Source organism: Pelodiscus sinensis, chromosome 3 (genome assembly GCF_052426305.1).
Source record: "Pelodiscus sinensis isolate ZL-2025 chromosome 3, ASM5242630v1, whole genome shotgun sequence".
NCBI lineage: Eukaryota > Metazoa > Chordata > Testudines > Trionychidae > Pelodiscus > Pelodiscus sinensis.
Window position 1 is genome coordinate 116,234,741 of NC_143054.1, and position 22,068 is coordinate 116,256,808.

Here is a 22,068-nt window from a genome sequence, read left to right on the forward strand (position 1 = left end):
GCATGTAGTTTAGACGTACCCAGAGAGACCCACATGCCATGTGGGAGCTGAGCGGAGAAGCAGAGGGCAGTGAGTGTAGTACATAAGCTGGCCAGGGCCGAGAAAGGAAACTTAGCAGGTAGCCTCTTGTTAATTCAGCTTCAAGAGACCATCACCTTTGAGTGAGTTTGGGGGGAGGAATCAAAGAGTTTAAAAAAAAATGGCAGCTGACCAGAAAAGCAGAAGAGAACACTGGAAAGCTAGGGAGCAAGAGAACAGCACAGATCTGAGCGTTGGGCCAAATTCTAGACATTCAGCTGCCTTTTTTACACACTCTGAAGCCTGATTCAAGTGCCCTGGCCCAAGGGGTGACAGGCACACCATGCAGATTTCTGCACTCTCATGAAATGCAATGAACATGGATGGTGCAGGAGGCTTGCTCAGGCAGGTTTGTATTTGCTTTCAGGCTTCCTTATCAAAGAATCCCTGGCTTTTCAATGAGGAAAACTCCCAGCGTGATCCCTTTCCTCAGTTAGGCTAAGGAGCATTTCCAAAATCTTTTCACTTATTCAAGGCAATTCAAAAACTGGAAACACTTTGGTCCAAATCCTTTGGACTTAAATGTAGAAAAGCTTTTTTTATTAACATTCCTCATTACTATGCCTACCCTTCACAAGGGAAAGGTCTAGGGAATACAGCATGGAGTATATTTCCTTACAGGATCACTGCAGATTTTCATGCTCACTCACTGCTTGGGATGAAGAGGATAATCTAGCTATTATTTATCTCCAGCTCTGGCTGTATCAATCGAAGAAGGGGCAAGGGAGAGGTAGGTTCTGAATGTATTTTCAGCTCTTACACTTCCAAAGGGTATTGAGCCATGAGTTGCGGAGGCTAATACAGTACCCCTAAAGTACAGAGACCCTAGTGTCATTTGTCTTGCTTATATGCTTGAAGCCAGTTGTGATGTCACCATTCTTTTCTTACCTGGCAGCTGTCGGTGCCACCATGAATATTCCCAGCACAGAGCTCATGGTTCTTAACTCTTCCATTCAGAAATTCAGGGCGATTGCACACTTTATTCTCAATCACAGGGAAGCCAGTTTCTTTCAGTTTGCCTTCTCCCCCAGTACCTTTGTGAATAAACAACAAAACAAAGCAAGTATAAATGGCACAGATAAATGAACCCTCCTCCCAACTGCCACAGCAGTATGATCCAATGGGTAGAGTGTTGGCCCGAGAATCAGGAAACCTGGTTTTTGTTCCTGGCTTTGCTACTGACACACTGTGGGTCTGATCAAAGCCAATCAAAGTCAGCGGTGGAGGTGGGGGGAAGGAGGGCTGTGCCCAAGTCTCTGGACTTCATCTATAAAATGGAGATAATACTAATTATTTCCCTTTGTAAAGAGCTTCAGAATAAACACGATGTAACAGACAAGAGCTCAGTATTGACAGAGATTGACAGGATTTCATTTGGGTAAAATAGCAGTATAGTTGATTCTGCAAAAAAGATGAGGAAATGAGCCTGGATTTATTTTAAATCTAGCTAAAGTATATTAACCCTCATGGAGGAAAAATCAGAAAAGGTCAAAACACCCGGAAGCTAGTCTGATGCTGGGATATAACGTTTCAAATACGCATCCTGCAAGATCCCCCTCAAGTCAAAGAAACCCATAGTTGAGAGCTGGAATCCGACTGACGGTTTGCTTGATGCTGTATAAAGACACAGGTTCCAACTACTGCAGAGACTGGGAATGCTGAGTACAGCCTCGCCTCTTGTCTTGGAGAAGATGGGTTTTTAAGAGAAGAATCTTAAAGTGAGAGAGGTGGCCTTGCAAAAAGGTTATGGGAAAGGCATTTCTTATGTAGGGACCAAGATGGAAGAATGTACACAAACAGGAGTGGGAATCAAGTGGGGTATTATCATGATTATTAAATATGAGTATTACGGTAATGGCTATGGCCCAATCAAGAATGGGCCCCATTGTGCTAAGCACTGTATGCTCACTGAGTAACTGACGCTCCCTGAACAGCTTGTGGCCTAAGCACACAGGACAGATTCAAGAGTGGGGAATAGCATCACTGGTGTAGCTGAGCAGAGGATGGGGTTGAAAGAGGAGGCAAAATTCTAGTCAGGCAGGGCAATGTGGCAGATTGTGACAGTGAGGATAAGGAGTCCCCTTCTGAGTGAGGACTACAGGACTGGCAGCTTTCTAAGAAAGTCAGTCAAGGGAATGAACCAAGGCAACATCTTGCAATTTAGACTAGGGGCAAAAGCTAGAATAGTATTCCATCTGACTGCATAGAAACCTAAGCTGGGGCAAGAGGGAGGAGGATAAGGAGGGAATGGGTCTAAGGGTATGTCTACACTACAAAGTTAATTCGAACTAACGGACATTAGTTCGAATTAACTTTCATAGGTGCTACACTAGTGCTCCGCTAGTTCGAACTTAATTCGAACTAGCGGAGCGCTTAGTTCGAACTAAGTAAACCTCATTTTACAAGGACTAAGCCTAGTTCAAACTTACTAGTTCGAATTAAGGGGTGTGTAGCCCCTTAATTCGAACTAGTGGGAGGCTAGCCCTCCCCAGCTTTCCCTGGTGGCCACTCTGGCCAACACCAGGGAAACTCGTCTGCCCCCCTCCCGGCCCCGGACCCCTTAAAGGGGCACGGGTTGGCTACGGTGCCCGTGCCAGGTGCAAGCCTGCCAGCACCCAGCTAGCAGACCCTGCACCTGGCACGGCACAAACCAGCCACCCGATGCCCCCCAGCCTTCCCCCTCTTCCCGGGACCAGGCTGGTGGCTCCCGGGAGCTTGCCCGGGACCGCAAGAGGCGGGCACCCACCTGGGCTAGTGCGGACATCATGGACTTCGTCCATGACCTCCACACTAGGCACAGGAAAGTGGCCGTCTAGGGCAGAGGAGCTGCCAGCCTGGCCACCCAGGAGCAGGTTTGCATGAAAATCAAGGGGGTCCACTGAGACCCCCAACCCTGAGCCCTGAGCCCTGAGCCCTGAGCTTACAATGGCCGTACTGGATCAGACCAAAGGTCCATCTAGCCCAGTAGCCTGTCTGCCGACAGCGGCCAACCCTAGGGACCCTGGAGGGGATGAACTGAAGACAGTGACCAAGCCATTTGTCTCGTGCCATCCCTCTCCAGCCTTCCACAAACTTCGGGCAGCGACACCACTCCTACCCCCTGGCTAATACCACTCCATGGACCCAACCTCCATGAATTTATCTTACTTCTCTTTAAACTCTGTTCTAGTTCTAGCCTTCACAGCCTCCTGCAGCAAGTAGTTCCACAGGTTGACTCTTTGCTTTGTGAACAACTTTCTGTTACTAGTTTGAAGCCTGCTACCCATTCCTTTTCTCTGGTGTCCTCAAGTCCTTCTATTATGGGAACTAATGAAGAACTTTTCTTGATGCACACTCTCCACCCCACTCATGCTTTTATAGACCTCTATCCTATCCCCCCTCAGTCTCCTCTTTTCTAAGCTGAAAAGTCCCAGTCTCTTTAGCCTCTCTTCATATGGGACCTGTTCCAAACCTCTGATCATTTTAGTTGCCCTCCCCTCTCCCACCCTCTCTCTTCCCCTCTCCCACCTCCTTTTCCCAGTCTCCCCGAGTTTTGTTCAATAAAGAGAGATTCTATTTTTGACCACACATTTTCTTTATTTTGTACATCAGGAAGAGGGGCTAGGGAAGGGTAAGTGGAATGAGGTGAGGGAGGAATGGGGTATGAGCCCCCGATGGGGAGGACTAGACTGGCTCTGCGGGCTTCTGGGAGTGGAAGCTCTCCTGCAGCCCCCCAATTGTCCCCTGTCCTCAGATGGCAGCCTGCAGCAAGTGCAGCCGGTCTGATGGCCGAGTGCTGTGATGTGCCTAGTGTGGGTACTCCGGGCACGCCAAGCCAGGACTGCTTTGCAAGCGGGGCACCCCTGAGAACTGTCTGTCCGGGGTGCGGGTCAGGTCCCTTTGAGCAGAGCCCTCGGCTAGCCTGAGACAGCAGCTCCACGCTCTAAGTCCTCATCTGATGCCCTGCCAGCACTGCTTCCGGCCATCTTAACACCGGTTCAGGGTCCACTTAATGTGGACATGCTAGTTCGAATTAGCAAAACGCTAATTCAAACTAGTTTTTTAGTCTGGATCCGTTAGTTCGAATTAGCTTAGTTCGAATTAACTAATTCAAACTAAGTTAGTTCGAATTAGCGCTGTAGTGTAGACATACCCTGACAGATTGTTAGGCCTGATTCTCTTCTTGCTTTACACTGCTTTTGTACAGTTGTAACTCTATTGACTTCAATGGTGCACTCCTGAGTTATGAGACATGAAGTCATAGAGAGAGGGAGATGGGAAGAACAGCATTGCTCAGCGTTATTTGTTGTATGTTAAATACGTATGCACATTGATTTGGGGTTTTCCAACCACAGGGATTGCATATTTTTAACTGCACTGATTGTGCCTCACCTTTTGTTTCACCCCAGCCAGTCACATAGCATTCTGCTCTGTTTCCTAAAACCACATTTTCTGCCGGCAAACAAGCTGGGATCACTTCATTGTTGATCACTGCGGGACTGAAACAAAACAACATGCAGATCAAGCCCACAGAAGCACGGTCTTTAGTTTCTTTGCCCTTGGGACCATTTATATTCTGCAGGCTCTGGGGGGGTGGGGGGGGGGGGGAGGGAGACATGGTGCAGAGCAGGCTTGATTTTCAGCCCTGCTGAGCACTCATCCCCAAATGAAGTCATGGAGAGCTGCGGGTGCTCAGCCCCTCTGTATAGGCCTACACGCCTGGAAGTAGAACTTTTTTTAAAGTGATGTGTTCTTTCAGGCCCAAAATGGCGTTCTTAGAACTGTGGGCAAGGGGAAAAGTAATGGAGAGACTTGGAAGACCCTTCTGGAGGGGAAGATATTATATTAAAATGAAGCAGAGAAACTGGACTCTTTAGGGTGCCAAAACCCAACATGACAGAGCCTGGTTTCAGAGGTGCCTGTTTGGATATGTAAGCAGGACCCTGGACAGGGCTACAGGCAAATGCAAATATACACAGGACTTTTCAGTGTACCACAAGAAATACCTGACTACTATTGTATCTGGGCTCAAATCCTCAGCCCATCATTATATAGGCAGATGGGTTGGACACTGGATAGTTCCACAAGAAGAAAAAACCTTCCCACCCAAGCCAAGAAGAAGCCATGGAGACATCCCATGGTGTTACTGCAGCCCTATCTCACCACCTCCTCAAGATAGGAGATGATGGTAGGAGGCTGACAATGCTCTAGCCATACCCCTACTGCTGTTCCATTTCTGCTCAACCCTCCTCAGTAGAGCCCCTACTTAGCAGAATTCCAGCCTATGGAGAGTCAGGAAATCCCATCATTGGAGGTTTTTAAGAACAAGTTAGACTAATGCCTGTCAGGAAGCACTGTCCAGGACTCGGTCCTGCCTCAGCACAGGAGGTTGTACTAGATGATGTCTTCAGGTCTCTTCCAGTCTAATTTTTCTGTGATGTAAATTGGTCTTTCCTATGGTATTTTCAGTATGCTTAACCATTAATACGTATTTTGTATAGATGTAAATGCATTTTAGAAGCTTGTAGTAAATGCTTAGAAATGACTTTATATACTTTGTGGTATGGATGGCTGCTCACTGTCCCTTAACTAGCCACATCCCCAGTACCTATTACAGCTTGAACCTCTCTAGTTTGGCACCTGATCAGCTCTGAACTAGAGAATTTGCCGGACCACAAGTCAATATGGTCTAGCAGCATTACCAACAATTCCACTGCTTACTGGACACTTAGAAGACATTTAGGGGTGAACTGGAGCTAAATAACAGCACAGAACACTGAGAGCCAGGACTGGTGGCTGAAAGCAAACTTAATGGGACTGTGGGAAACTTGAGCACACACGCAATAAGCGGACATCCAGCTAACTAAAATCATGCCAGACCACAGATATTGCTGGACCAGTGAGTCAGAAGTTCAACTTGTAGTCACATCTAAATCCAGATGAGTACACTCGTATCTTCAGCCTAAAGAGCATCAGGGGAGCGGGGGGGCGGGGAGGAAGCTTGATACCTGCTCATCTTCAGCAAGGCAATGTCTGCCCCACCAGGTTCCTTGAATATTCTCTCAACATCTCGCATTTGCACAGATGACTCCTCTGCCCTTTCCGTGTGCAGTCCAAGGAAGATTCTATATGCAGCAGGCCTGGTTGACCTATAAGAGATGATTGCCCATGGTGAGGATATATACCAGTGGTGGGCAACCTGTGGCTTGGTCATATCTGGCCCATTGGGGTTATCTGTGTGGCTCGTGGGACATTTTGTTTATCGTTGCCCATGCAACAGGGTTGCTGTTTTTTGGCCACGTAGTTTTTTTCCTCCCAGTATTACTAAAGTGACCTGCACATAAAGCAAGGGCTGCTGATTGCCTGCAACATTGTGAGAGCCGTGCGCTCCCTCTGCATCCAATCAAAGAGCTGCTGCAGTTCAATCAGCCCACACCACAAATTCTAGTTACGCTAGCACAGTTAGTAAAACTACCCTGGGACACTGAGATGAAAGAGGCCACTCATGTGGCCCACTCTCTAGTCTAGGTTGTCCCTCACTGTTCTTTACAGATACTCAGGCCTTGTAGTCCTTCTGAGTGGCAAGCAAGTCCCGGAGAGCTGTAGCTGATAGGGAGGTGGAACATCTTGATGGTTTTTGCAAAAAGCTAAGCTTTAGGGTTTTTAAGAAATATTTAGCTCTTATGTTTATGAAGAAATCCACATCTGTAAAGTGATGTAATGTTTTTTTTCTGAATTTGCAGTCATATAGCTCCCGTGGCGCTGCTGCTGCTGAGACCCTTCCCAAGTAGCAACAGTAGACATGTGATCAATTTCACCACGTCTACTCAAAATCCTATTAGGAGAAAGTGCATAGAGGGTACAGTCAAAATGACAATGTTTGATCAAGATACAAGTAGCAAAGGCAGGTGATTTTTACCAGGGAGGAGGAGCCAAAACAAGGTATAGACATGTGCCCCTCTGCCACCAGAGTTGCAAGGGTTGAAGAGTGTTGACACTAAGGCTACGTCTACACTGGCATGATTTTCCAGAAATGCTTTTAACGGAAAAGTTTTACGTTAAAAGCATTTTCGGAAAAGCACGTCTAGATTGGCAGAACGCTTTTCTGGAAAAGCACTTTTTCCGGAAAAGAGTCCGTGGCCAATCTAGATGTGCTTTTCCACAAAAAAGCCCCGATTGTCATTTTTGCGATCAGGGCTTTTTTTGCGGAAAACACTACTGTGCTGTCTACACTGGCCGTTTTCTGGAACAGTTTTTTGGAAAAAGACTTTTGCCTGAATGGGAGCAGCATAGTTTTTCCAGAAAAGCACTGATGATTTTACATTAGATCGTCAGTGCTTTTCCGGAAATACAAGCGGCCAGTGTGGACAGCTGGCAAGTTTTTCCGGAAAAGCGGCTGATTTTCCGGAATAACTTGCCAGTGTAGATACAGCCTAACTGTCTCTATGCCGAGTGGTAGAAATCCCATCTGTCTTTGCAGCACACAGAAAAGTGGGGCGCACAGAATGGTGCCACAATTTAGAATGAGGTACCAGGAATGAGATGGTGGAGCAGGAGGAGAAACGCTGGGAAAATGTATTTTTTTCTATCTGCAACCAGAGGAAGGTAGACATGAGAGGGGTTGACAGGTGAACAGATTATACAGTGATGGGCATGGTGTTCAAGAGCCTAGGTAAACAAGGGAGCTTCCCTTTTTTCAGGCATTGACCTACCAGACACTGATAGAAGGACAGATTCCTTAAGGAAGTGCAGGAGCTAGCAGCATGGTATGAATCATAGCATCCTTCATTTTAGCTGAAGCTAGAGTGGTGGGAGTGGGAAGGGGTGGGCTTCTCAACAGAGTGTTTTCACTGTTATTCCCACCAAATCTTTCATATTTAACTAAAGCTAGTAGGTCAGTGGGTTTAAACTTCCTGGTTTAAACTTGAGGAAAAGGGGGATTCTCTGTAACTTGAAATCTTTAAGCTATGATTTAAGGACTTCAGTAAGTCAACCAGAGGTTAAGGGTCTATTACAGGAGAAGATAGGTAAGATTCTGTGGCCTGTGGTGTTCAGGAAACTATATTAGATAACTATTATGCTCTTTTCTGGCCTTTAGGTTTATGAGTCTATGTAGTTACATTTTTAGCCATTTCTGCGTATCAGAATCAGGAAAACAAAGTATGTTCTGGTCTCACCTGGGATTTTCATCTATAAATGTCATTTACATGGCAGTTTGAATGCAATAGTAAAACTGTAAATACTGCAACTCTCATAGCTACAACAACCACGATGTCAGATGACTAGATACTACATTTTGGATGCAGAGTTTGTTCATTAAGGTATCTTCAGGCATCCCACTCACATTTATTATGACATGAAACTTTATTTTCAGTAATCCGTGTGTTAGCTTCACGTAGCTGGGTGATTCCTCAAGACAGTAATTTCCTTTCTTGTATCTAGCAAAATCAAGATGGAGTCCGATGGCACTTTAAGACTAACAATTTTATTATGGTATAAGCTTTCATGAGTTGCAATTCACTTTGTCAGATGCACAAAGTGAAAGAAAAAGAAATAGCCAGTAGGGATAGAGATGAGAGTGTTACATCAGCAGTATCCCCACTATTCGTTTCTTTTTCTTTCACTTCATGCATCTGACAAAGTGAACTGCAACTCACAATAGTTCATGCCAACTTCCGCCTGTAGTGTAGACTAGGCCTTAGAGCCATCTTATAAAGGTGCAGCACTGTCTGGTTCAGAGAGATCAAAGAAACACCTTACTAGGCACATTTTGTTTTTCCTTGACATTCCTATCCAGTTGTAGGAAACACCGAATGAGACACTTACCGCTCTAAGCAGTGTTTGGCTGTAAGAACCCACTGTGGGGCTATCAGAGTGCCACCACAAAAGTGCATGTTGAAACTGGAATAAAGAAGAAAGGCATGAAATTAGCTTGAGAATGTGAAGTTAATTCTTCCCTATAACAGCAGTGCACAATGGGGACTATTAGTAAATTATCAACTTCTCTTAGTCAGGAGCTTTTAGGATTCTACAAGTCATAAGAAAGCAATTACTGATTTTCATTAGAAGCTGAGTTTTGTTGGCTCACAATATGAGAAAAACAAAGCTAGTTGAGACATATCTTGAATTTTGAAAGATTGTCTCAATTTCAAGAGGGGAGTCTGTGTTCAGAAGTGTAAGCAACATTATGACATATCTTAACCATTTAGTTTGTGGTGATCTACTGGACAAACTGCAGATTGCAGACTTGCATAGCTGTGAGTAGCTGACTTACTTGGGATATTGCAGTAGATATGCATACATCATTGATGCTGAGGTATACAATTTTCATGGTCTTGAGGACAATATTTTTTATGGTGACCAGCAAATTTCTGTGGGCATTTGCATCAGGCCTTTTCATAGCCCTACTAAATTTCTATAACCAATCACAACACTACGACACTGAGAATATTGGGCTATCTTTAGAGTTTATGGCTTTGATACAGCTCTGATCAAATCAACAGGAGAATTTCCAATTACTTCAATAGAAACAGGATTGGATCCTGTTTAAGCAGAGATGATAGAGAACCATCTGTACAAATTTTAAATTGCTGGCTCAACCTGTGGGTCTAAATTCCGATGTCAGGATAGAAATAAATCACATTGGCTTCAATGGGAATTATTTGTTTCCCATGTCAATAAAATGTAAGTGCAGATTGGACTAGTGCTTCAAATCTGCCCTATGTAATTGTTTAGGACCAATGGGAGGGGTTCTATTTATCTAAATTACATTCACTAGCTTGGGACAATATTGTCAAGGGGGAAAAAAAGGTTATGCAACATATTTCATTGAAAAGATTTCTTTTAGAGGCATTTCAGTTTGGAGGCATTTTTAGGGAGAGATCAAGACTACTCTCCAAAAGAATTCAGATCCACATGCACAAACATGAAGAGTTAAGTTCTTTCTGTAAAATTGTTCCTAAAGTGCTCCAGGAAGTGAGGTGCTTTGTAATTTGTAATGGAATGTGGGATAGTTTTACCTTGTCCTGAGACTGATTTGCCACGGCCAAGAGTGTGGATTTGAAATGCACCCGCCCACAATCCTTGTAGGGCACAGTTTTGGAGCAGTCTTGGCTTTTCCACACTCATATTCAGGGGGAGCTAAAGAATGAAATGAAGTCAACCTGAAGAATTTTAAGGCAGCTATTATACCATTCACAATGCAGTTATAGTAACTGGGAGAAGAAGGTTATCCTTGTCTGTTCTCTAGCTTATCACTCATTATGCAGCAATTACACAGCAAAAACTGAATAAACATTGTTAGGTTATTCTTACCCAGAACACTTGATAAGGACTGTAACCAAAATATTGCTTTCAAGATGACAACATATTGATTTACATGGCAAAAAGTTTACAGATGTATCATTTGGATATCAGTCAGAAACAAAATGGGTCTAACTCTGCAATGAGGGGGAAGAACAAAAGACAAAAAAGAAAACACATTGCCCAAATTGCCTCAGAAAGTATCCTTACATCTCTGACTGAGTATAGGAACCCTAATAGCCATATCCTCAGACCACAATTAAATTAATCTGTAGCAATAGAAAATGGACTTCAGTCAATCTGTGGTTACACAGAAAGAGTGTCTTTTTTCAAATCTTGCCCCAGGCTCATTTTATGTTCTTGTGGCCTAAAACCTTCCTGCCTTCTTTTCACAGGGGATTATTTCTGAGTGGAAAACTGTCTGTTTGTGCTTGTACAGTGCTTAACACAGTGAGCCTTGGCCTCTAGATACTGCTGTAGTACCACAACACATAATAATTAATTAACTGGCAGGCCATTCAGCTCCTGGCCACAGGCTGTATTTTCAAGCCCTTTTGTGCACACATTAGGTACAATATAAGCACATATTTGCATATACATTATTTTAATATTGAAAAAGGTTTGGCTATGTTTAAGGAGACATCTGTCAGAACCATCTTTCATTAGTTACTCTTTCAAATTAGTTTGAATCATAGAACACTAGAACTGGAAGGGACCTCGAGAGATCATCAAGTCTAGTCCCCTGCCCTCATGGCAGGACTAAGCACGTTCTGTATCATCCCTGATACATGTTGGTCTAACTTGCTCTTAAATATCTCCACTGATGGAGATTCTACAACCTCTCTAGGCAATTTATTCCAGTGTTTAACCACCTTGACAGTTAGGAACTTTTTCCTAATATTCAACCTAAACCTCCCTTCCTGCAGTTTAAGCCCATTGCTTCTTGTCCTATCATCAGAGAACAAAGAGAACAATTTACCCTCCTCCTCCCTGTGACAACTTTTTAGATACCTGAAAACCACTATCATGCCCCCCCCCCCCTCCAGTCTTCTCTTTTCCAAATTAAACAAGCCCAATTCCTTCAGTAGTTTGTAAAAAGTCTCTGGTCTGTGTAAAATTTACCATTACGTGTAAAGTCTACTGCACATATTTTTCTGAACTTTCAAAATCCTTTTCCAGGGAGCTAAAAAGTTGGAGCTACCTCTTGACTTCCAAGTGCAGTCAGAACTCCTATTTAATTCAATGAGTTCCAGGGTTTTGATTTGCACATATTGTCTTGGATATGACTTATTAACCCTTGCAAAACAAAGAAATGCAATCTTTAGAAAGTATATAGTGGGGATAGTCTCATTTCAGTTCACAGTTGTGGTTATTCATTTGTATTATCTACCGGGCATTACCTCATTGTGCTAGGCACTATGCACACACAATACCACCCACTATCCCAAATAGCTTACAGGATCAGTGTAAGGAAAAAATAAGAGGCAGATAAAACAAACATATGGGAGTGGAGAGCACAAGGTAAGAGGATTATAATCAATGTGGCAAGCAGCAGCCACGGCCCACCAGCTGCCTGCATTTTGTCCACTATACTATATGCATGCATGCAGATCCTGTTCATATGTCACAGAAGTTAAACTATGAGTCTTGTTTTTTAAACTCAGTAAAAAGTTTAAAACATGCATCCTTCAGTGCTTTCCCTTTCTTGACCTCCAGATGCCTTTCCTTTTAAGTCGATAAATTAAGGGGCTTTGTTCTTAAATATTATGGGTCAGATTCACTCCCCACCTCCCAGAAAGGGCATTATACCAGGGAAGGGGACTATACCCCCCAGCAGAGGATCCTAGGGAGATGCACTAAATAAGAATATCTCTAGGTCAGCATGGCTGAGCCTTCTCCCGCATCTTACCCAACTTGCTTGTGCCAGCTGATAGAACAGTGGTGGGGGCAGCCAGCAGATTTAGGGCCTCATCCACAACCCACTGCAACTAGTGGGAAGGCTCCCATTCAACTTAGTGGGCTTTGAAGGAACAATCAGTTGCACACGTACAAAATGAGAAATGGCTGCCTAAGAAGAAATACTGCAGTACACTATTTGGGCGCCATAGTGGATCACAAGATAAATATGAGACAACAGTGTGACACTATTGCAAAAAAGCAAACATCAGGCTCATACTCTGACCTGAGATTTAGTTACAACAGTGAATAAGAACCTGGGTTTAGAGTATGGCCAAGAGGTTTGAGTGTGACTAGTGACTGGGGGCTGTGATGGGGTGTACCAAACCCACACTAGACTAGCAAGGGTTAACCAGGATTCCCTAGCTGAGAGAGCTCCACCCCCTACAGCCCTACTGGGCATACTCTGGCTGGAGGACAGATATAAAGGTCAATGGAGCAGCTCATGCTGGACAAACGGCTGCTAAGGAAGGAGATGCTGCCAGAATGCTGGAGGAAGAGCTGTGGCTGGACTGAACTGTGGAGGCCAATCAGTGAGGAATCGGTGGAGAAGCCCCAAGTCTGGAGAGAAGTGCTGAAGCAGGTGTCTGCTACAAATCAGGTAGGCAGTAGCTCAGGATGGGGAGTTAATTCCCTCAGAACTCAGAGTGTTTTGGGTGGATCCCCAGCTGACCTAGAGGTGGGACACACCCATCACTGATGGCACCTTGGGCGGTGATCTTGTGGAGAGGGTGGGCCTGGGGCCTCTATCCCACTCCCATTAACCCCAAGGGGATGCTACAAGTGTTGCTACTGACTGGCTGCTAGGCCTCACTGCCCTGAGGGAAGGGAGTGTTACTTAGAACTCTGGCCACTGGGCCTCACTACCATCCAAGAAGGGGGTGTTTTATTGATGGTGGATGTGAGGCCAGACTGTCTCAGTGGAGGTGGGTTGTAGCGTAGGCCCTGATCCACGGGGACTGAGATGCACATGGGTTGGCACACTCTTTGAGAGGCTTTAAAAACCCACAGCCCTGTCTCCAAGGGCGCTCTTCAGATTTTTGGATTACCATCTGTAGCAATGCCAAACAGCATCTTCTGTAGCAATCAGACAGTTTTGTAGAGATCAAACACCACCCTTTAGCTGATTGTTACCAACAGATGCTGTTGTCAATTACATGGAGCTATAATTTGAATTGAAAATTAAAATTACCCCTCACAAATGTCATAAAACATTTTCAAGCAGGTAAATGGGGGAGACAAGACTCTTTAAAGAATAATTACGGCACTCAGAGATTTCACAGTAGTCCCAGGCTTTCCTCGGGTCTGTTGTGTAGCACCAGGGACCATTAACATCACCATCAGGATTCCTGCAATACTGTAATAAATAAGTGAATAAACAAACAGTGAAGCCCTGAACAATAATAAGGGTATGAAGAAGTTTATTGCTTTATGCTTTTATAACAGGAGCTGGCAAGATACGGCCTATGGGCTGCATCCAGCCCACCAAGCCTTTTAATCTGGGCTGCAGCACGCCCCTGTGACAGATGGCTGCTCTCTGCACTGTGGGAAGAGGGAGAAGCTTTGCATGCTGCTCCACCCCCAAGCAAAACCTCTCAGCTTCTACTGGCTGGAAACTAGCCAATGGGAGCTGAGAAATTTTGCTGAGCTGGGAGCAGCATGCAAAACCTCCCCTTGAAGTGCAGAGAGCCACATGAGCAGAACAGTCTGGGCTGCTGACATGCTGCTGGACAGGAGCTGCTTAGATAAGCCCCTCCCGGCCAGCTCCTGCCTCTTTCACCCAACCCCACCCAGACACTGCATTCCTTCGTACACCTCTCACCCAGGTCAGAATCCTCTCTTGCACCCATAGAACCTCTTGGACTCTGCACCCCCAATCCCCTGTCCCAGGTGACAAACCCCTGCATCACCTAAACTCCCTCGGCCTCTGCACTTCAGTCCTTTATCCCAACCTCCTTTTTGCACCCAACCTCTGTCCCAGACTCTGCTCCCTCTCCATAGAGAAGTGTGGCACTTGACTACTTTCCAAAATCTTGGAATGGCCCCTCATCAAAAATTATTTTGTTCCTGTTTTATAATATAAAGACAAATATTGGACTTTTTTCTCCAGACACTTTGGCTATGTCTACACAGCTTCCCTCTTCTGCAAAAGCCTATGCAAATGAAGTGCAGATTAGCATATTGCCACGCTTCATTTGCATAATTAATTAGGAGCCATTTTTGTGCAAGAGGTTTTTGCTCAAAAAGGCGCCATCTACACAGTGCCATTTTGCACAAAAAAACCCTCTTGTGCAAGAGCCGTTCTTCCTCATTTTTTCAGGAAGAGCGGCTCTTGCGGAAGAGGGGGTTTTTGCGCAAAAGGACTCTGTGTAGACTGCGCCTTTTTGTACAAAAACAGCTCCTAATTAATTATCCAAAATGAAACACAGCAATATGCTAATCTGTGCTTCATTTGCATAGGCTTTTGTGGAAGAGGGAAGCTGTGTAGGCATAGTCTTTCACTGTTTTGTCAATACGTAATTTTCAATGCTATAAAATCCTTTATTTTCTTTTTCTCAAAACTGCTGATGATTTTAGTGAAATGTCATGAAAATAAAACGGACCCAACTTTCTTCAGCCAGGCAGGGGATAATTGGTCCTCCATTGTGAACTTTGTTTCAGTGTGCTGAGTGGCCGTGAGTTGTGAAAAATCATCACACCATGTTGTATCTAATTATGGGCAGCCCCAAATGTGCAGAGCGCAGTGAGCTGGCTCCAGCTGCAGGAACTCTTTGGCTGGAATCTCTCAAACAGCTTCTTCCCAGACACCAACATTCTAACTCTGTACCCCACCAGTCCAGCAATTACTTAGGCACTTCCTAATCCCCACATCAGTACTGCTGCCATCCAGCCCCTTATCTGCCCCAATAAATGATGAACCTCCTCCTCTTCCCCCTTGTCTCTCAGAGCACCTTTGCTCCTCCTGCAGCTCCACAGATTTTTCATTCCCCCTTCCCATAGCAGGTGTCAGAGTGCAGAGGGGAGGGGATAGGAAGAGGGCAGATGGACTCATTGATTTCAGGAGAGGAGGAGGGAGCAGAGAGAGCCTGAGCTCTGCTGGGCTTTTTCTGCTCCCTCCACCTGAGACTGGTGTCGTCTGCACTGTTTGCCCCCTTGTTTTACCCCCAAACTCTCCTCCACTCCAGAAACATGGCAGAGTGGAAAGAACGACTGCTCCATGGCAGGAAGTATCATAACCAATGCTTACATTTTTCTCCAGCCCTGCCCGTGGATGAGTCACTGGCGTGAAAGAATCATGGCTGTGTGGTTTCTGCGAACTCCATGCTTGACAAGTCTTGCCACTTGCAGTGTGTGCCACTGTGCCACGATAATCTTTACCATTACCAACTACACAATCTGCAACAGGGAGAAAGAACATGCAGGTGATTCTTTGCTATGTATCTCTTGGCCAAATTCAAAGGTGATGTACTCTTGGTATTTGCATGCCCTGTGGTGTAGAAGAAATAGAAATTAGTGGGATGATATAAAATAGTGTAGGGTAGTATATTGCTGGAAATGGGGAAAATACTCATAGGCTATGTCTACACTGCACGCTTTTTGCACAAGAAGCTTTTTGCACAAACTTCTTGCACAAAAGCGCATCCACACCTCAAAAGCGCATCGCAAAAGCGATGTGTTTTTGTGCCAGAGAGCGTCCACACAGCATGGACACTCTTGTGCAAGAAAGTTCTGATGGCCATTCACAGACTGGCCATCAGAGCACCTGTGCTTTTTCTGCTGATTTTCTGGCACCTTTTTGCGCAAGAAACCCCTGTTGAGCCTCCACACACACCTTTTTGCACAAGAACTCTCGCACAAAAAGAGTTATTCCTTGTAGAAAGAGATATACCTACGCTGCAAAAACCCTCTGTTCTGCTGTTTTACTGTAAATTTTTTTGTGCAAAAATGCACTTGAGGTGTGGATGCTCCGTAGGTTTTTGCGCAAAAACAGCTTGTTTTGTGCAAAACCCCTGTAATGTAGACATAGCCATTATGAAATACTCATAATGAAAATGTTTAAAAAATGAATAGTTCTGCAGCACTTCAGAGACTAACAAAAAATGTAAATGGTATCATGAGCTTTGGTGAACACAACCCACTTCTTTCAAGTTCCTTGCTTGCTTGGTGTCACCAGGGCGCTTTCACCAGTACAGCAGGTTTCAGAGTTAACAGGGCAGTTCACATTTCTAAGTTACGTTTCAGGCTCTCTGAAAACTTATGCAGACATCATGCATTACTTGCACTGGGGTGCATCTAAAAACTCTTCCTGGTATCCCTGAGTGTTAGAATATTTTTTTTATAAGGAAGGTTAGATACAGATGCCCTCTCATGACTATAGGAGACACGGCCTCAGGCATATGTATAAAGCACTGATGTGTAATTGCTTGATGCTACAAGTTGTTAAGCTTTGGATTCAATTGGACTGCTCACATGCTTAAAATGAAGCATGTACTCAAGCATTTTGATGGTTGCAAGTCATTTGATATATCATAGGACATTTACATTAGGATTACCTTTTTGGGTAGGTGCAGTTGTATGAAGGGTCGATGCTATAGTTGTCTGAGGGGGCTTTGGTAAAGTCACTAGTGAGCCGCCACACCGCCTCAGACTGCAGTATTCCCATCTCACAGTAGGATCAATGGTGTAACACCATGGGGCTGGATCATCATCTGGGTTCCTGCAATAGTTCTCCCTCAAGTCCCTGCAAATATAAATACCGTGTGTTCTTTCAGGACCATAGCATGAATAAGTTCATGGGAGCCCCCTACAAAACAGGTAGGCAGAATACACTAAGCCTGTGTCTACACTGGGCCACTTATTCCGGAAAATCAGCCGCTTTTCCGGAATAAGCTGCGAGCTGTCTACACTGGCCCTTGAATTTCCGGAAAAGCAACGACGCTCTACTGTACAAAATCAGCCGCTATTCCGGAAAAACTATTCTGCTCCCGCTCGGGCATAAGTCCTTATTCCGGAACACTGTTCCGGAAAAGGGCCGGTGTAGACAGCCCAGTAGTCTTTTCTGGAAAAAAGCCCCGATCGTGAAAATGGCGATCGGGGCTCTTTTCCGGAAAAGCACGTCTACATTGGCCACAGACGCTTTTCCAGAAAAAGGGCTTTTCCGGAAAAGCAGCCTGCCAATGTAGACGCTCCTTTTCCAGAATAGTATTCCGTTTTAAGCAGTTCTGGAAATTCATGCCAGTGTAGACACAGCCTATGACAGTATGGCTGCATCTAGACTGGCAAGTTTTTCCGCAAAAGCGTTTGCTTTTGCGCAAATTGCCAGCTGTCTACACTGGCCGCTTGATTTTGTGCAGAAGCACTGACATTCTACTGTCTGAAATCAGTGCTTCTTGCACAAATGCTTTGACATTCCCGAAAAAGCCCTTTTCCGGAAATGTTTTTGCACAACAGGGCCAGTGTAGACAGCTAAAAACTGTTTTGTGCAAAAAAGCCCCGATGGCGAAAATGGCAATCGCGGCTTTCTTGTGCAAAACTGCGTCTAGATTGGCACAGACACTTTTCCGCAAAAAGTGCTTTTGCGGAAAAGCGTCCGTGCCAATCTAGATGCTTTTTTCCGCAAATGCTTTTAACGGAAAAACTTTTCTGTTAAAAGCATTTGCGGAAAATCATGCCAGTCTAGACGTAGCCTATAGGTTTAACATGTATAGCAGAATTTCTGTTGCCATCGTGTGAAAAGAAAATCTCTTTTCTAGATATCGTATCAGCAGAAGGCTGACATTCATATTGATAATATGTAGCTGGTAACATGATCCTTTTTTATACATGAAGAAATATAAAACAACATTTACAGAATTGTAGCCAAAAGCTTTACCAATATCATGATTTGTTGAGTAATGACTGGTGTCATAAGAGGGCAATTAGCAATTATGTATTAGTAAATATTCAAACAGATCCAGAACTTTTGCTGGCATGGGGAGGTACTTTTAGAAATCAAAACAATTAAGCAAAGAGCTAAAATAGCAACAACTTAATCTGATTTTAAAATTCTCTCTCTCAAGGCACTTTTTGTAAAACTGGGAAGGAAATTTGTTTGCAGGATGAATTTTTAACTTGACAGTGTCCCTCTAAGCAAATGACAGTTTCTGGAGAATGCCAACATTGATTTGTGTCAGTGGTCAAAGTAAACATACGCCTTTGGATATGCTTCTGGGGTCCTCGTGTGTTTGTGCGGCGACATTGATTTCCATGGCTGGCATTTCTTTCCTGAGACAGTCAATGAAGTTGTGCCACGGTAACTCTGGCCATTGCCTCGGAAACAATCTTCAGTGACTGGACTCTGTTGAAGCACAATTGTATCTGTAATGAACAATAAAAAGCAGTACTTTAAAAGTGACTTTTACTTTGATATGTGAGCACAGAAAAACACAAACAAAAACAATCCACAAACAAGTCAGAAGGATTAGCCTGCTTGTCAGACCTTTTTATGACAAGGTCTCAATCATCAAGGGGCATTTCTGATGTCTGGAAGGTTTTAATAGGGTTACTTTCATGAGCCAGATGCTGTTGTTTAGATGCAATCTTAATTCCAATTTTGAGTTTATGGGCATGATGGATTAGAGAATCACAAAGTTCAGAATGGGGATCTAAAGTTCCCCAAAGTTTGGGGATGCCTGTGGTTTTGTATCAGACATATTTCTAGTGTTTGAATTGAGAGGGAGCTTGGGGTGCTTAGTTCAGGTATGTCAACAAGTGAAAGTGTTGGGCTGGATTTTTCAGGTATTGGAGATGGAGGCTGATTTCTCAAATACTGCAGATTCTCTTGATTTGTTATTTATGGATACCAATCTGGTGTATGTAAACATGCTTGATTGCACTAAGCAATTTAGTTAACTGGGATCCTTCTGTATATGAATCATTTGTAGGTCCAAATATCTTCTCAGCAAAAAACTGAGTTTTATCAAAAACAATGTTTTTCACAGGGCAATGTCATTTTAATTATTTTTTTATTGCAATGAGGGGGAAATTTTCATTTCAGTTTTCTAAATGGGAATATTTATTGAATTTTTGATTACTGTGTTTTTCTGCTTTGTCTCCATTTTTTTTCTTTCCCTGCCACAAAATGCAATAGAATAGAAAGCTTTCTAGGACTTTGTTTTTTCTTTTTTCCTACCGTTTCCCACACTTTTAAAAAAACCTTCTCTGATCTTAAGAAAGATAGGAAGTTCAAAAGGAACAATGAAACTAAGCCCACTGCTTGGGAATGTTTCCAAAGCTGAAGCAGTCAGCAGAACAATGATATAAAATCTTTCTTCTTCACACTGCACTTTCCCACCAGACTCAAATTTCATCCTCATAAGGTTCAACCTTCCACTAAATGTTCAGATGTGGTTTGCAGAGTGAGCAGTTCACCACATTAATATTATGAATAAACAATTATTTCTTTGATTGCCTCCCACTATTCCTTCAACTTCTAGATCACAGGTGCATTCACTCTCCTTACCAGTGTTTACTGTTTCTGTCTCATCACAGCTGGGTATGCTACAGTATTCCCATCGCATTGTGCTGTTGGTTGTGTAACACCATGGCTTGGTCTCACCATCAGGGTTTCTACAGTAGTTTTCTTCTAAACCCCTGAAGCAAAAGTACAATGTGAAAATTAGCTTCTTGTGGCAATCTGATAACGGTCACAAACAAGGGGTGGGGAATGTTACCACACCAGTTTCCTATTGTATTTATTGTTCACTCATTACTACAGTACAAGTTGTTCAGTAATTACATTTAGTCATAACAGAGACAAGTTACTACAATGCATTATTATTATGAGCCTGATCAGCCTTTTAGGAAAGAGGTCTATAGGCTAAGAGTATTAGCACCAGAAAAGCTGCTTATGTAACCCCAGGTGAATATTACAGATTCTCTTCTATGTTGATCCACTGAGGGCATGAGCTGTTACATAAATCCTTGACTTAAGCTCATGCTTTTTGATCTGGAGGACACTGGTATGCTGGCCAAGATAACAGACATCACATTAAACTGAAGACCTAAAGCATGAGCTGCTATAAACCTATAACTGTAACAACTTCTATCCTCTGCACAGAGGAGAACCTTTAACATGGATTCACCAATCCTTCACTTGTGATAAGACCCCAGAAGAGGAATGCAGGGAAAGCACCTTGTGGAATAGTATGAACACTGGGAAAAATAACTTCTAACATTCTTATTGTACATGGAAGCACCTGGGTATGGAACACAGTAAAGAATAGATGTGAGTGGGGAAAGGAAGAACAGGAAGCGCATGCATGTGAGAGAAGATGATGCAAGTACATGACAATTAAAGATGAAGAGGCAGAACACAGGAAAAATCAGAGCAGGCGCAAGCAAAGGACTAAAGGAGAAATAATAATATGGAGAATTTAGTAATACAGTTGGAGAAAAATTGTGCCAACCTTAATATTATGTCTACATCATCATGATATAATTGTATTCCTTGGTACTTCCAGTAGGCAGCAAATGAAGAGTTTTAACATACTTGCAAGGATAGTTCTCAGGAGTCCTGGCATGCTTGTGAGGAAACTGAACACTCCAACGTTGACAAGTATTTCCTGACACAGTGACGCCTATCTTGCCTCGATAATCCTCTCCTTTTCCTGAAAGACACTGCTGTCCTGGGCCAGAAGGTGGTGGAGGTGTAGCTATACCAGAAGAGGAAATGAATATAAACAGTGCCTTCAAGATGTGTAAGCTTAACTTTGAATAATGTCGAACATGGTGAAGTTTCCAGAAAACTGTGACAAGACATAAGCCAAAGCACAGAGAAAACATCCTCTCTGATGTTTGTTTCTTAATGCACTACAGAGGCAATTTCCCTGCCTTTGATATTTGCATTTCCACATAAAATGCTGTGAATGAGACACATGCACCCTTATTTAATTAGCTTCATTAATACCGGTCCTACAATTGACAGGTAACTTCTTTTGCTCTTATATAAACCCTGGATTCTGTGACTTCCATTCCAACTCATCTGACAAAGTGGGTAAAACCCACAACCTAATACATTTGTTAGTCTCTACTGCTCCTTGTTTTTAACACAACTACCCCTCTGAGTCTCTTAAGTTGCCTTAAAGTTTTCAAAAGGAATCAAACTTTCCAAAAAAGTGTATTCTATTCTATGCCTAACCCTCAGAAACCTCTGGAGGCAATGTGACTGTTTAACCATCCATTCCTTCCATCGCCCTAGTTGTCTCATCACAAAGGACATGAGAAAAGTGAGGTGAGGGAGAAAGGTTAAGTGAGTCTGAAAGGTAGGAGGGAAGGGCAGAGATCGTCAGGACAGGAGGTAGTAAGGATGAGGCCCTATGAAATGTCACAGCAAGGAATGGGGCTTTGGATTTAAAACACAAATCTGGAGGGGGAAGATCTAATAGCAAGCATTAGTCTTAGAAAAAGGAGCCTGAGGTTGTCTGGCAGCAGCAGGAGAGTGCTAAAAGGAAGATGGTTGGAACTACTTGAGTATCTATACAGTAAGCATTGAGAGGGGTAGGTGTCTATTAGCCACCACCCAAAAGTATACCAAGGAGAACCAGCGCACTGGGTACTTTCAGGACTGCTGACAGGAGAGGAGTGAAGGGGGCAATTGCCTAGGGACTGGGGCAATTGCCTAGGGGCCCCGGCAATTTAAAAGGGTCCAGGGGCCCAGCCATTGTAGCTGTAGCTCTGCCTGCTCTGAAGAAAGCAAAAGTGTCTTTTGATTCC

The 22,068-nt window shown here is 43.8% G+C and overlaps 1 protein-coding gene across 1 annotated transcript in view; it reads right to left on the bottom strand.

Annotated features, from left to right (window-relative positions):
- The window catches only part of PLG (plasminogen), a 52,729-nt gene that overhangs the window by 1,741 nt on the left and 28,920 nt on the right, over positions 1-22,068 (bottom strand). The window contains exons 8-18 of the mRNA XM_006115018.5: positions 20,846-21,008; positions 19,817-19,947; positions 18,507-18,672; positions 16,869-17,056; positions 15,563-15,711; positions 13,579-13,672; positions 10,077-10,197; positions 8,884-8,958; positions 6,066-6,206; positions 4,450-4,556; positions 967-1,112 (exon numbers count right to left, since the gene is read on the bottom strand). Coding sequence (XP_006115080.2) covers positions 967-1,112; positions 4,450-4,556; positions 6,066-6,206; positions 8,884-8,958; positions 10,077-10,197; positions 13,579-13,672; positions 15,563-15,711; positions 16,869-17,056; positions 18,507-18,672; positions 19,817-19,947; positions 20,846-21,008 — 1,481 coding nt within the window. The remainder of the gene's footprint in view (positions 1-966; positions 1,113-4,449; positions 4,557-6,065; positions 6,207-8,883; positions 8,959-10,076; positions 10,198-13,578; positions 13,673-15,562; positions 15,712-16,868; positions 17,057-18,506; positions 18,673-19,816; positions 19,948-20,845; positions 21,009-22,068) is intronic.